The 14983-nt window shown below is 48.9% G+C and overlaps 1 protein-coding gene across 12 annotated transcripts in view; it reads right to left on the bottom strand.

Moving 5' to 3' along the window:
• Tox2 (TOX high mobility group box family member 2) overlaps positions 1 to 14983 on the bottom strand; it is a 121115-nt gene that overhangs the window by 72302 nt on the left and 33830 nt on the right. For all 12 annotated transcript variants that reach the window (XM_006499610.4, NM_001372576.1, NM_001372575.1 and 9 more), the window contains exon 2: positions 4039 to 4104. In XM_006499610.4, coding sequence (XP_006499673.1) covers positions 4039 to 4104 — 66 coding nt within the window. The remainder of the gene's footprint in view (positions 1 to 4038; positions 4105 to 14983) is intronic.

Genomic DNA, 14983 nt, shown 5'->3' with positions numbered 1-14983 from the left:
TGCCCTTCCCCAAAGCAGAAGATGGCACAGCCACACTACATTCTGGGAGTTGCCCATCTCTCTTCCTCCCTTCTTTCTCTACATCTAGTAGTCTCAAAATCAGATAGCTTGATTTACAAAATCACATCTCAGACCACCTACGTGTCTCCATTTCTTCTGCCTGTAGTATAATCTTGGATCCTTCATTTGCCTAAAGCATACCCAACCTCAATCTCCCTGTGTCCACTCCTGCTACTGAGAGCTTTAGCAAACCTCATGTCATCAGTCTCAACCCATTTGTCTGCCCCCCAACCCCTTCTCAGACGCATGTATACACATACGCGTGCATGCGTGAGCACTCGAGCGCGCACACAAAATTTTAGGAAAAACCCTGAAAACGTTTGTATAAATCTTATTCACAGCCATAAAATCAGAAAACTACCCACAGTCAGAAAGGCACCATGACACACTAGCATTTGCAGTACCTGGAAGGGACAGACATTATTTGTTGGGCCAAGATGTCTAGGGGATTCCCACAGAGGAAGCGATGTTTGCATTGATACAGAGTTGACCAGATGCGCATCTTGTGTAACCAGAACATTATTTACAGGAATAAGACAATAGAAATAAGTCATGGCTGGTTTCTCTGAACACTGGTGTTTTGCGTAGGCTCTTAGTTTAGATTTACCCAAAATCAGCCTGAGATGAGACTTCTCTGAGAGATTCAGTACAGAAAGGAGCTTAGAGGATAAGAAAAAGAGCAGGTTGCAGCCTGGCCCAGGACTCAGCCTCCGTGGGAGTTACATGGGTGCGGGGGCGGTGTGTGTGTGTGCCATCTGCAGTGACCCATTTGTCAGAGGCCAATTTTCTAGATAAGTCAGTGGTGAACGGCCACCGCAGCTGGACCTGGATACCTTAGACTGTTGAAGGGACTCTGATACGGTGTCAACAGAACCCATATCCCTGTCTCATTTGCTTCTCCCAGGATCCCAACAGGCAGGTGTCACTCTTTCTGTTAGGAGGAAGCTAACATCCCTTGCATAGAGAGAGACATCTGGCCCATATTGGGCACAGAAGCGCTAGGAACAGAGTCCAGGTCTGAGAGAGCTCTAGCCTTCTTCCCAGATCACACAGCCTGGATGTACAGATCCCTATAGCTCTGGGACATACAGATCCCTAGAGCTGTGGGTCTGCTCTCAGCCAGGAGAGAACTGATGGCTATTAGGCCGCGTCCTAAGACTGCTGCTTGGAACATATTAGAAGCTCGTGCTTGCTAGAAATGGCTTCCGGCTCAGATCCAGGGTCTCTGAATCACAAGGTGCCCAGTGAACCTTGCTGTTTGGCTGAACCTGGGATGTAAACATACTTACAAGATATATCACATCTTCTAGTTTCTGAGACCTTCATTTTCTCATGCTCACATGGGTTCTACATTAACTGGGGCAGTACAATTCCTACAGCTGATAAGACAACACCTTGTGAAAGAAAGTGTGTGTGTGTGTTCACGCGTGCACATGTGAGTGTGTTCAAATACAGGCTCCAGAGAAAAGAGAGGGAAATTCCTGGCCATCCCTTGCCATTAAAGACAGACCAGAGGCCCAGCATCCTGAGGAGGCTGAGTTAATTCATTAACAAGGTCAGCATAAGCTTCAGATTCTCTGCTTCCCACACAGCCATTTGCAAAAGGGCTGCAGTATTTTACAGTCCCCCTTTCCAAGAGCTGACATCTTGTTCCCATTGCTTGAATCTATACTTGTCCTGTGCCTGGCTTTGGACATCAGAAGGAGCTGGGAGTGGTGACAGACCAGTTCCATGTCTGGGCCTCAAGAGGGTGGAGGACAGCTTCTGGACTTGCTGCTCTGGGAACCTGTCCCTGCCATGTTTATAGCCTCAGGCTAGCCAGTGATGGGGGAGGGCAGGGGCTTGGGGTTTCGGGGAGGAGTTGGGAGGAGAGGGATATGGGGGGAGCCAACTAATACAACCCGAAACGATCTACACACTTGTAGTTTTTAGCCACTGTATTGTGAGGTCCTTATTTTGCAGTAAAAAAGAAAAGATACACTATGAGAAGTTTTCACGGCTACATTTGTTAAGTTGCTGATATTAAATTTGGCTTATGCAACTGGCTAGACTTATTCTCACAGTATTATTATTGTTGTTGTTGTTGTTATTATATGGATTATTGCTGTACTAGGTATATACATTATTATTATTATTATTATTATTACTATTATTATATGGAGTATTGCTGTACTAGGTATATACATTATTATTATTACTACTATTGTTATATGGAGTATTGCTGTACTATGTATATACATTGTTATTATTATTATTATTATATGGAATATTGCTATACTAGGTATATATACTAGGTAGCCAATACTAGTTTCAAACTTAACTATCTTCCTGCCTCAGCCTCCCAAGTGCTGGGAGCTCAGGTGAATATCACTACACCCAGCTCCTAATGTCTCTTTTAAGTTAGGCAGACCCTCTGGTGACAGCAAAAAGACCTAGAAGAATTCATGAGAAGTCCTTAACTACCCTGCTCTCCTGTTAGGGAAGGTGAGGTTCAAAGGATAAATAAGGAGGCCACGTTGACACATGACACCAGTGTTCCCGGAGTGCTTTCTGGGTCACACCCACAACTCTGTGGAGGGTATGGTTCACAATCAGCATGCCACGGAGGTCACGGTCTTGTGTGGAGGTCAGCCACCATCTAAGTCATCACAAGTGTGGCAGATGACCGCAGACAGTGAAAAGAGCCAGAAATTAAAACCAACTGGTGCCACGAGAGACAACCCTAGCCCCTCGTCAGAACTGGAAGCCACAAACAGCTGTCTAAGGAAGTGAGAGGTTGGTTTTGACTTCAGAGTGCAGCCTGCTCCCAAGTCCAGTGTGGCCTTGGACTTGGACTTGGACTCAAAGAGGCTCAGAGTAAGCTCTGAGCCCTTGGGATGACAAGCTGAATCTGGACAACCAAGCATTGTCACTGGGACACGCCCAGGCCTTGGAGTCTCGCTCACCATTCCTGCAGGCTGGCACATGATATAGCAACACAAAGGCAGCTCTGCGACGGCAGGATATCGCTCACATGAGGCAGGCCAGAGAATGAGTGGGGTGTGGCACCCCACGATCAGCATCCTTGCCACTTGGACTGCACTATCTTCCTCACTAGCAGAGTTCTCCACGGGCCACAGGCCCACATCCTACTCATTTATGGCCACTTGGACCTGTCACAGAATAAGGTACATTGCCTACACCCATGCATTAATAGGCTTGCTTTCCCCAGCCAGAAGATATGAACCAATCACGATGGCTGGGGGCCGGAGGCAGCCAACTCCAGTTGCCAAGACACAAGGCAGAATCAAGAGCAGGGCCAGGCTTGTCCTCTAGCTCCTCAAGGTTCCCAGCAGCTGGGAAACTCCGTGGTCCCATTCAGCATCTTTAGTTGTTGCCATCCTGCAGGCTCTCCTGCCTTAGGGTGCCATTCTCTCTGTTGTCACAGTCTACATACAGTAAGGATCCCTTTCCTGGCCACAGTCTGTCGCGAGGATGCTTAACTTGCTGTAGTGAAATGTTAGCTTTCTCTTTGCTGTTGGAAAATCTGATTCCATCTATGGCCCCAGAGGTCTGGATCACTGAAGAGGACCTTCCGGGAAAACTGCCCTCTGCCTCCTCAGTGGCCTCAGATAACTGATTCTGTGTGAGGGTTAGAATCTCCTCACCTGTATGTAGACACTCTCTCCAGGTCCCCCCACAAGTGCTGTGCAGGAGGAAGGCAGTGGCCGAGACCATGGGACACCTGAACTCACTGTTGTGAAACCTGTCCCTTGCACAGGGAATGTAGGGTAACAGACTTAGAGTGTCAAGTTCTCAGTGGTGCCCACTGTAAGTCAACAGTAGCCAAAGACAGCTAGCACTGTAGCCCTGGTTTGACTGTACCAAGCCATGTCCTATGACTCCAACAACTGCAGGCCTCTTACCTCAACACCAGCAGCATCTTGGCTCCACCAACCCAAGGCTCAGACCCCCTAGGGGGTGGAGACAGGCACTCACCTGGCTGGTTGACAGGAGCTCTGGATTTCCGTCACTCATCCCCACGTAGGCACTGTCACCATCAAACTAGAACAAAGAGAGAGAAGTAGTTCTCATTACAGTGTTCCTGGAGGGAACCGGGACCTGTAGTAGCCCAAAGAGGTTAGGAGACTGTGCTGAGGTAAAGGAGACTGGAGCTCAGGATGCCTACAGCTGCAACCCAGCAGGGCCAGTGGCCCCTGTTCCATGGCCCTTGAAAGCCCAGATCAGGACCATCAATCACACACAGGACAAAGACAGGCAGTGTCTTCCGCTGTTGGCACTTTGTTGGCTGTCACAGCAGGCCACCTTGACAGGCACTGAGCTGCCCACCCCTGCAAGTATACAAATGACTCTTCTATGCAAAGTGACCGAGGCAATCAGCTAGAACTGGACCCCTGCATGCCAGGGAAAGACCTTGAAGTCCATTGCCTTGGATCAACGACAGCCTGCCTCAGAGAAGCCCTCTACAACCTTCCTCGCCTAAGTGGCTTTGTCTCTGCCTCCAATGGGGTCCACAATCCTGTGTTGGAGAATCTGCCACTTCTGGATTCTGGAAGAACTGCCCGCCATGGGGAACAGGCGCAGAGGGAGAAACCTGGGCCCTGGAAGCAGCTACCAATGCGTGAGCTTCTGCTAGTGTCCCTACTTCTGAAACTCCTCATCTGTGAAACGAGGATAGGACAGGGGCCCTTTCCCCACATGCCACCAGCTGGTCCCTTTTCCTGGAGAGAGGCATTTTTACAGCATTACCCAGGAGCAGAGATAGAGTCATGCACACACTTTTGAGTGAGCGCCATTTGAGGGTTAACCTGTCTGGACATCGGCCAGAGCTGAAGGAGAGAACACCCACATCAGCTTCATCCCGTAGTGGCTCTGAGACGTGAACTGCACACATGCACACAGGGTCAGTCTCAGCATGAGGCATTGCTGTGGCCTGCCCTTAAGAGACACAAGGAAGCGAAGCTTTCTGAGTGAGATGGCCTCCACTGGGCCAGGGGCAAGAGTGTGGAGGGTCATACCTGCCGAGGGCTACATGTCTATACTTACTTTGTCTTCCAAACTATAACACTCTGTATATTGTTCTGTGTCTCATTTTTCTGATGAAAACACACCTTGGAAAAGCGCTCTATATGAGAATGTAATTGCTTCTGCTAGGCCCCAGAATCCCACACTAAGAAGGCAGCAAGGAGCCTCAACTAGCTGAGTCTATGGCCCAATGCACTCTCTCTCCTTCGTATTTCAACATGGCTGCATTAGTCACTGCACCGGGGTGTGAGTTTCTCTGTGGCACTAATTTTCATGAGTACAGTTATGCAGATGCATGATGTAGAACTCCACACTCCCTCAGCCGTGTAGATGTCTATCCAAGCCCTTCCCTCAAAACTGTGCACAGCAACCTTGCAGGAGGCAAGCCCTACCTCTGTGGGCTCAGAGAGCCAGCCTCCCCTGCTGCCATCTCCTCTCTTTTCCACAGCCTGTAACCTTCTAGCCCTCTCTATCATTCCTTCATTTGCCATGTACACTGCTCAAATTGGATTCCCTACCACACCGAATGTGCCCAGAGATCTGGGACTTCAAGCTGTGTTCGGAGGAGGAGCTTCACCAGGGAGCTGAGACATTTTTTACAATAGCAACTAAACAGGGTAGTGTAAGTTAATACATACATAATGACGTGGAACAAGAAACCAGACTGGACAATGCCCCCTGAAATTCTGTGCAATAGATATCTATTATGAAACTCTGGCTAGTATATAACTAGCAGCCTCTCTTTTTTTTTTTTTTTTTTTTTTTGTATACAGTGGGCAAGTGACAAAGAGAGTGACTGTGCCCGAGTCATTCTGAGTGGCATGCTTTCTATGTAGGATCTCAGCAGTTCAATGAAGTCAGCATCCTTTCTCCCATTCAAAACCAAGGAAATACGAGGACAGGGTCAGTCACTCAATGGGGGGAAGAGACCACACAGGTGTCATCTTGTTTGCCTTGCCTGGTTTCTCCCCAATCACGTTCCAAGCTCCCTGCAAACAGAAACAAGGCTTTTCTAGATCCTTCCATGTCATCAACAATCGGCCCAGGGCCCTAGACATAGCAGATGCTTGACAAGTGTGTTGGACACTTGGGGGAGAGGGAAGAGTCGTCCAGAGTGAGCAATAGATGGTGGCCTCAGGATAGGAAGCCCTGATGGAGGGTTTGCCAAGAGGTTTTAGGGCAGTGAACTCCTGTGAGGTCACCAGAGAGTCTCACAAATAGACTCATTCACTTGTTCATGCATCCATCAGCTCAAGCAACATGTAGGAAAGAGCTGTCACATTTAGAGTGAAGCTTGCTTTGGCTTAAAGGAAGGGCTTGGTTAGTGGACTGCTCCTTGAGAGCCTCAGCCCTTTCCCTCTGCCTCAGTTTGGAGAGTGTTAGGTATCTCACAGTGTTCTGAAGTTTACTGGGATGAACAGCCGTGAACAGGGGCTAAGGCAGAGGGAGAGGGACATCGGCTGTCTGCCCATCTCTGTCAAATCTGTACTGAGCAGAGACCTTGGATCCAGGGAGAAAGGGAGGGGTGGGCCTCAAGAACTTGGGGCGGGGTTGGGGGAGCTGCCTTCTACTTCCTTGGCCTCTAGAAACAAAGGACTGAGACTTCTTCCTGTTCTCCTTCTTGTGGAGGACTCTTTCTGGAAAAAGAATGAATAAGTGAAGGAAAGGTCACAGAACGATCCCTTCCGTAAGAGAGGGCAGGACCACCTTCCTTCACATGTTTCTGTGTTTATAGACCAGATGGAAAATTCTCACATCTCCACCACCATCCAGGACATGCCGAAGTGAGCCAAGAGTACAGACACACATATGCCACAAACCTGAGTTTGTGTGGACCTACATCGCACAACTCAGTCCCATGGGTCTCATATCCAGTACAGGGTACATTCTCACGCTGTGAGAAACTGGCACACAGTCCTCAACACACACACAAGACAGGAGGGGGTGCCAGATGCAGAAAAACACCAGGCACCTGCAAGTGTTTGCTGGAACTCACATACGTGTGAACACAAACACACATTTCTTGTTCCCAGAGACACACACTCAGTGACAGCACATGGGCGGAAACCCTGTGCACACCTCACAATTTCCCAGATGCCAAGAGTCATTGTTCACACTGCACAACCTTCTGTGTGCTTTTAAATGTGCAGAAGAAACATGGGGGGCGGGGAGGGGGGGACAACAGCCAAAGAATCGCTATGAGACGTCAGAACATCCTCTTACCGTTGCCTGGAATAGATTAATTTTCCCCATTTCATATTCTAATTATAATCCCTTCTCTACTGCCATCTTCAGCCCTCATTACAGCTGGAAGATTGTTCTGCAAAAGCCAGGCCCTTCATCTTCTCTTCCCAAGAGTTTTGTCATGGAAATGAGTTTTGGAATCTGAAAGAACCCACATTATTTTTTTCAAATATCGAATGTGTAGGGATAACCCTTTCATGTCAGCCACCAGGGATAGGTTCCCAGAGGCTTCTAAAGGGGCTGACTTGTTCCACACTGTGTGGTCGCCTCAGGGATAGGAGCTCTTAGGCCTCTATTGCAACAGCCACCTCCCACCCCCAAACCTAAGCACATTGTGTTTCCCCGAAGGACTGTTTTTATCTTAAAAGATACCTAACGAAAAAGCAGCCAAAGTGAGAAATGAGGATCCCTGATCTGATAGAGACAGAGCCCAGCTCCATCTGTCCCACCGTAGGCAAGTTCCTTCCACATAAGCCTTGGCTTCCCCACTCTTCCAACCTACTGCCTCTGATTCATGATAGATAAAAATATACATCTTTCACAGATATGTGCTATGAGATGGAGACACATGGGAAGTGAGCCGATGAGAGAAGGGAGGAAAACAGTGGAGGGATTGATGCAGGAACAAACAAATGGGGAATGGATGATGGAGAGACAGGTGGATCAGCAGAGGCAGGGCTGATAAAGAATGGGCGGACTGATATAGGAGCTAATGAATGATGGATTAAGGCAGGGATTTAAGATGGTGGATTAATGGATGGGTGGATGGCTAGATGCAGTGACAAATGAATGAATATGTATGTACAGATTGATGGAAGGATAGATGTATGTATGTATAAATGGATGCATGGATGAATGGATGGATGGATAGATAGATGGAAGGATGGATGTATAAATGGATACATGTAGGTATGCATGGATGTATGGACAGATGGATGGAAGGATGGATGTATGGATGTCCATATGTATGTATGTATGTATGTATGTATGTATGTATGTATAAATGGATGCATGTAGGTATGGATAGTGTGTGCATGCATAGATATAGATAGATGAAGAAACCAAAGAATGATTAGCAAATGAATGGATCTATAGGTGTATGGATAGACAGATCACTTGATGATCAATTGATACAGAGTAAGGAATGAATGATGGACAGGCAGCTAGATGAGTGGATGATGGATGGATGGATGGATGGATGGATGGATAGGTGGATAGATGAATGGGTGGCGAGATGGAGGAGGATACATAGATGGATGACAGCATAAATTTCACTGCCCAGTGAAAACAACATGATCCATAAGTGTGAGCCACACATGTAATTTACGTTCTCTCGTAGTTGTAATTTAAGAACAGTTCAAACTCACTTTGATGGTGTATTCTAGCTAGTCAGCATATTTATAACATGGTCTCGGCAGACGATCAACACTAACCTATTCATGGCGAATGAGGTGGCTCCTTAGTGAGGTAAAGGGATAACAAGGTCGCCACCTGCGGGTGTGATGAATGGACAGATGGGTCGATGGGGTTGGGGTATGCGGATGAGTTGAGAGAGAGGATGAACGAGTGGATATGACAAAATGGCTGAGTATGAAAAGGCAGGCAGATGAAAATGACCAGGATGGCAGATAAAATAAACGAATGTGTATGTGGCGGTGAGGGGAGTCTAGGATGCATGAGATGTGGGTGGGTACCTGGGAGGAAATAGGCTCAGCTCATGAGTGGATTAGTAGAGGGTTGATAAGTGCGTCTGGTACTTTCTCCTCCCTCTGTCCTTTCCCCAAAGAAGATTACATCCTCACAGTTGCTGTCTGTCACCACCTCTCAGGCACTCGTCTTTAGCCAAGTCACCCCGACTTTCCCATTTGGCCCATGAGCATTTCAAATAAAATACCTCCACACTGACCTCATGGGCATGGACTGACTCTTTCTCTAGCACTCTCTAACCATACCAGATATCACCACCACACGGGTCCAGCTCGATATCCCTGGGGGACTCTGACACAATCTTCACTAATCTGATCACCCACAAACGTGCTCCGCTCAGCTTCTCCACTGATCTGGCATTGTCAGGCAGTCCCTTTGTCCCCAGATCAAGCCTTGTTTGGTTTCTATAACATATGTACACATACATACATACACCATACTACCCTGGATGCTGGGGCGGGGGGGCTCTGGTGTCTGTCTCCTTGCCCCTACCTTATCATCATCCCAGAACACTCTCTTCTTCATTTCTCTGCCCCATGAATTCCAATTTTTTTCTAACTTCTGTTTCCTTGAAGGCATTCTGGCAACATGCTCCACCCAATGATCTTGCACTAAAAAGTTCACACTTTTGAGTACACCAGAAAACCCCCATTTAGGTAAAATCAGCTTTGGGCTTAGTTCTTCTCAGCTGTGAAAGCTTTGGTGGCAGTATGGATTTCGGAATCTGAGCACCGCTTCCCCTGTGTACCAGCTGGGTGACCTTTGACCTCACTTCTCATGCTCTCGGTTCCCTTACTTATAAAACAGCAGCTAGGGCTGGGGAAATGTCTCAGCAGATAAAGCACTCGCCCTGCAAGTGAGTAAGGTTCAGAGGTCAGAGCCTCAGGACCAATGCAAATTCGGCAGATTCTGAACTAGTGAGGAAGTCCACCTGTAACCCCAGTGTTTGGAAGATGGAGGCAGGGGATTTTCAGAGAAAGCTGGCTAGTGAGACTAGCCAAAGCAGTGGGCTCTGGGTTCAAAGACCCTGCCTCAAAGGATAAAGAGCAAATGGAGGAAGACTCCATACGCGCACACATGCATATGTGTCTATGCACCCATGCAAACACGTCCCCTTGTGTGTTTGAAGGTACATACACACATGCACAGATTTCAAAAAAGAGTTGCTCTTCCTACCTCATGACAATTCTGGTGTCCGTTATCAGATATCCAATCGTAATCAGATATCCAATAGCAGATGATATCTCTAACGCAGTGTTTTAAAATGTTAACTATTCCTGACAGTTGCTTAGTAGTGGCTTTCTAACTTTGCAATTACAAGCTCACTCATATCCCTTGATCAGTCCCAACCCCGCAGTTCACTCATGACCTTGTCCCCTATGTCACTGAAAAGCCTAGGCCATCCAGCTTGCCCCCGACGCTCCCAATCTTCCCTAGTTATTTATGTCTCACCCATTCTGGTTCCCTTTCCTTTAGCTGGACAGGCTCAGTGCTTCCCTCCAGTTCATGGTCAGATCCTTCTCTTTGAGCCCCAGGTCCAAATTGCCCTTCCCCTAGTCTTGGTCCTGGTTTAAGTGCCAAGTGAGGCCAGCCAGGGCCACTGTTGTATCAAGAACTAACAACGAGTTCCTAAACCCCTATGTGCTTCAGAGCAGCCCCCACATGCCAGGCGCTGCCGATCCTCCTGGGAAAGAGAAATTAGAAATCGTGGGAAGCGCAGGTGTTCAGAGGATGCTGAGGGGTGGTTGCTTGCCTACCATGTGCAAACAGTGCACTAGATATCAGGCGGGGTGTAGTGATCAGACACGGCCCTGCCTTCCAGAAGCCACCAGTCAAGTGGTCTGGTCTTTTTTCCAGCCTTTCAGATGACAAATGGCCACTCCCTAGCCCCAGCTCTAAGCCACAATAGAGGACCACAGACCAGTTCATAGCCCATCCTGACCGCCACGGTCAGCTTTGCATTGGCCAGCCTCTGAAAGCCAAGTGACCAATAACGGCCTACTTCAACAGCCTTGTGGCCACAGCTGGGTCATTTGCCAGCCCACACAGGTTCTCTTTCTAAGTATCTTAGTCCACTCCGCCATGCTTCCCTGAGCATCAATACCAGCCTCAGCCTGACTTGTAACACTAAAGTAAAGCAGTGAACATAGCTCTCATCTCACCCTCAAGCAGTGATGTTTCCTATGACAGCCGTGACAGGGACCAGGACAGGGTTAGCAGGGGAGGAGAAGCAGGGAGGATGGCTTCTCAACAGAGGCACTTAGGCAGGGCTCAGACATAGGAACAGACAAGGCAAAAAGCAGGAACATGACATCCGATCGTTGTGAGCATGCGCCAGTGACCAGCTTTCCAGACCCAGAGCGATGCCTGGGCATCTCATTAGAACCCCCTAGAAATAGCAAGGCCGCCACCAGCAGCCCCACTATGGAGATGACCAAAGTGAGATGCGGGGTACTTGGAAGCTTGCCCAGAGCCAGCCAGTGCTTTTAACCCTGTTCTTAAGCCTGGGTACCAAAGCTGCAACTGTGAAAAAGCCGCTGATTCTCAGCTCTGCACAGAGACACAGGTCAAAAGTGGAGGCTGCACAGCTCTCAGCCCAGCCAGTTGCAAGGCACCATGTGATGTGCCTGCAGCGATCTGAAGAGAAAGGCTCAAAGCAGCTCTCTGCTCCTGCCAGGCCTGCTGCAGCCGGTGACAACTCTCAGTCTGCACGGACAGAGTTGAGGTCTGTCGACAGCAGCAAGAGTGTGTCAGCTGTGATCTGGGCTCTGCAGAGAGCCGGGTATCACATGGAAGATTCAGCAGACAGGCGAGGGGAAAGAGACGTTTGCAGATGAGAGAGGATCAGAATTGGCCTAACTAAGGGAACCCTCAGGCTTGAGCAAATCCAGGCCCACGACCACATGGAGAAGTGCAATTATAGTTTATCCAGACACAGATGCCAGGCTGCCAGGGTTCAAATGCTGGGCAGACTGAATTCTCCACTCTCCTGAGATATTTGCATTTTTTATTAGATATTTTCTTTATTTACATTTCAAATGTTATCGCCTTTCCTGGTTTCCCCTCCAAAAACCCCCTATCCCATCCCCTCCTCCCCCTGCTCACTAACCTACCCACTCCCACTTCTCTGTCCTGACATTCCCCTATACTGGGGCATCAAGCCTTCACAGGACCAAGGGCCTCTCCTCTCATTGATGTCCCACAAGTCCATCCTCTGCTACATATGAGGCTGGAGCTATCTGATTGGTGGTTTAGTCCCTGGGAGCTCTGGGGGTTCTGGTTGGTTCATACTGTTGTTCCTCCTATGGGGTTGCAAACCCCTTCAGCTCTGGGCCCTGGGAAGACCCTTGTTTCCACTGCCCACAGAAGTTAGTAACATTGTTCTAGTCAATAGAAATCATCAAGAAGTATTGTGGTGGCTACAGTCACCACAGTAGTCACAGATGAGTGCTACCGGAGCCAGGCTCCTCTGGAAGGTGGATCCCATCTCTACCTCACAGATGGGGACCCCAGCCCTCTCCACCAGACTCCTAGAAATGTGGTTTGTTCACACTGAGGTGTTTGAGTATTTGATATACACCAGATCTCAAAGACATAAAAACAGCAAGAATGTCCAGTACTTCATCAAAAATGTTATATTAAGTACACATAGGAACAACCCTTTAGCTGACCTAGGTCACCAGAAGATACCATTAAAGTTCATCCCGCCCCTCTCCTTGTACTTCCTTAGTATGTGGCTACAAAGATACTCAAAAGCACATCATGTGGCTTGTTTTACAATCTATTTATTTCTGCTTCCCTTGCACTGGGAGATGGAACCCAAGGCCTCCTACGTACTGCCCCAGACTCTCTGCCACAGAATTGAGACCCAGCCCCACCTGCGATCCTTTTCTGCTTGACCTGGCTGATCTAGATTCTGGCCCAGCCACCATCTGCCCCAGACCCAGGGCTCTGGACAGGGCAAACTCAGCATCAGCAATGGCCAAATCCATTTCTCTGTGTCAATATGGGGAAACTGAGGCTCACACAGAAAGACCTGCAAGAGGCAAGAACCCGACATAGAACTATCCATTCATTTACCAAATGCTTACTGAAGCCTTGTGACGTGCTCTGAGGTTCTGGGGCACACAGCAGGAAACATTGAGGATCATGCTGCACCCCAGAGCTCTCCTTGCTGACATTTTCAGGACGGAGGAGTCTTGCCTGGCCAGGTCATCCTGGGGCCAGAGCAGTAGACTCAGCAGAAGGTCCCATCTCCCACAGTGGACTCAATTACAGATCTGTCGGCATGCAGGTGGCTGTTCCAGATCTAACGAAGAAAAGCCTCCTCCAAAGTCACTGGCAGGCCCTACTGTAGCACTACAGTCATCTGCAGCTGCCCAACGGGTACAGCATGGTGGCCTGGTGCTGCCTCTGGTAACTCGCACATCGAGTACATTACTGCAGATTTATGGCAAAAATTATCCTCTCTCTCAGCTCCATTTAAAGCCATTTGGAGCCCGCTCCCATCCCCGATTATAAATCTAATTGCACATTCCAAACAGACAAGCGCTCATTAAGCTTTAATTATGCACATGTTGTTTTCAACAAACATTTTCATTTGGCCGCTGTGAGGGGGAACGGTGCCAGGGGAGGGGGGCTGCAGGCCTGGCTTCGGCTGCAGGGGGCCGGGGTTGGGAAGTAGGTCAGGGTGTGGCCAGATGAGGCTGGCCAAGGGGCAGGGCTGGGAACCCATCAGATTGGGCTCAGGACTTTGTGGCCTTCTGCCCGGGATCCTCCATGAGAATCCTAACATATGTGTGCTCAGCTGGCCTCAGCTGTGTCCCTAGCATCCCCCTGGTCCAGCTTAGGCTAATGCCAATGAGCCTTGCTGGGGATGGGGAGAGGGGGAAAAGAGGGACCCCCTAACCCTGTCTCACCCATCCCCCACAGTGCCGCTGGTACCCAGGCCCCTCAGCACTAGTCCTGCCCCTTCACTCAAGACCCCCATGCGACACTGGCCAAATCCTTTTCTGTCAAGCCCTGAGGAAGACTCCAATTTTTTGTTGTTTCTTAGTTTCTAGACAGGGTCTCGTGATGTAGCCCATGCGGGCCTTGAACTCACAACAATCCTTCTACCTCGATATCCCATGTGCTGGGATTACAGACATGCACCACCCCACCATGTCTACTAAGAGTCAAAAGCCTCGAAGTAGAACTCAAAGCACTTGACAATCTGCCGGCCAGCCCAGCCATCCAGCCTGGGCTCATGCTACAAACAAATATGCCCACCGCCCTCTTCTGCCCTAAGGTGGCTCAGGCTCCAGCATGCACCCAGCTCTCTGCATACTGGGACTGTATCACCACAGCAGCTCCTTTCTTATCTTTTTCTACACAGCTGGTACCTAGACAACCTCTACACTGTCCCTCCAGGAGCCACACTTAAGCCAGACTGGGGACATTTATAAAGTATGATATTTATTGGACCAGAGTGTCACAAGTACCTAGGACCAAACTCCTATTGCAGGTGACTTCCTCCAATGAAAAAAGGGAGACACCAGCTCACTAGGTGGCAACAGATAAGGTCTTCTGCTTTTTCAGTGTCTTTATCTGTGTCTGGACAGACTAAACAAACTCTCTGGGCCCTTTGGTAGTCCCTTAAGGTCCCTCCTCCTTCCCCTCTGAAGAGGGCTGAAGAATGAGGACCCATCCTTGCAGGGATCACCAGGGATCACCAGGTAGGTAGAGGTGCAGAGGTGCCTAAGTGGCACACATTCAGACACTGGAGGTCAGGGTGACAAGACACCCCCCCCCACCAAAGTCCCACAAGAGGTTTTATTTCATCTCTCTCTCTCTCTCTCTCTCTCTCTCTCTCTCTCTCTCAAACACACACACACACAGGCGCATAGATCTTATACTAAAAGCCAGAGTTTGCTCAACATCTAGGGCCCAGCTACAGGTGGATGTT

This window comes from Mus musculus, chromosome 2 (genome assembly GCF_000001635.26).
Source record: "Mus musculus strain C57BL/6J chromosome 2, GRCm38.p6 C57BL/6J".
Classification (NCBI taxonomy): domain Eukaryota; kingdom Metazoa; phylum Chordata; class Mammalia; order Rodentia; family Muridae; genus Mus; species Mus musculus.
Note: the sequence above shows the minus strand (reverse complement) of the source record. Positions and strands in the feature narration are given on the sequence as shown.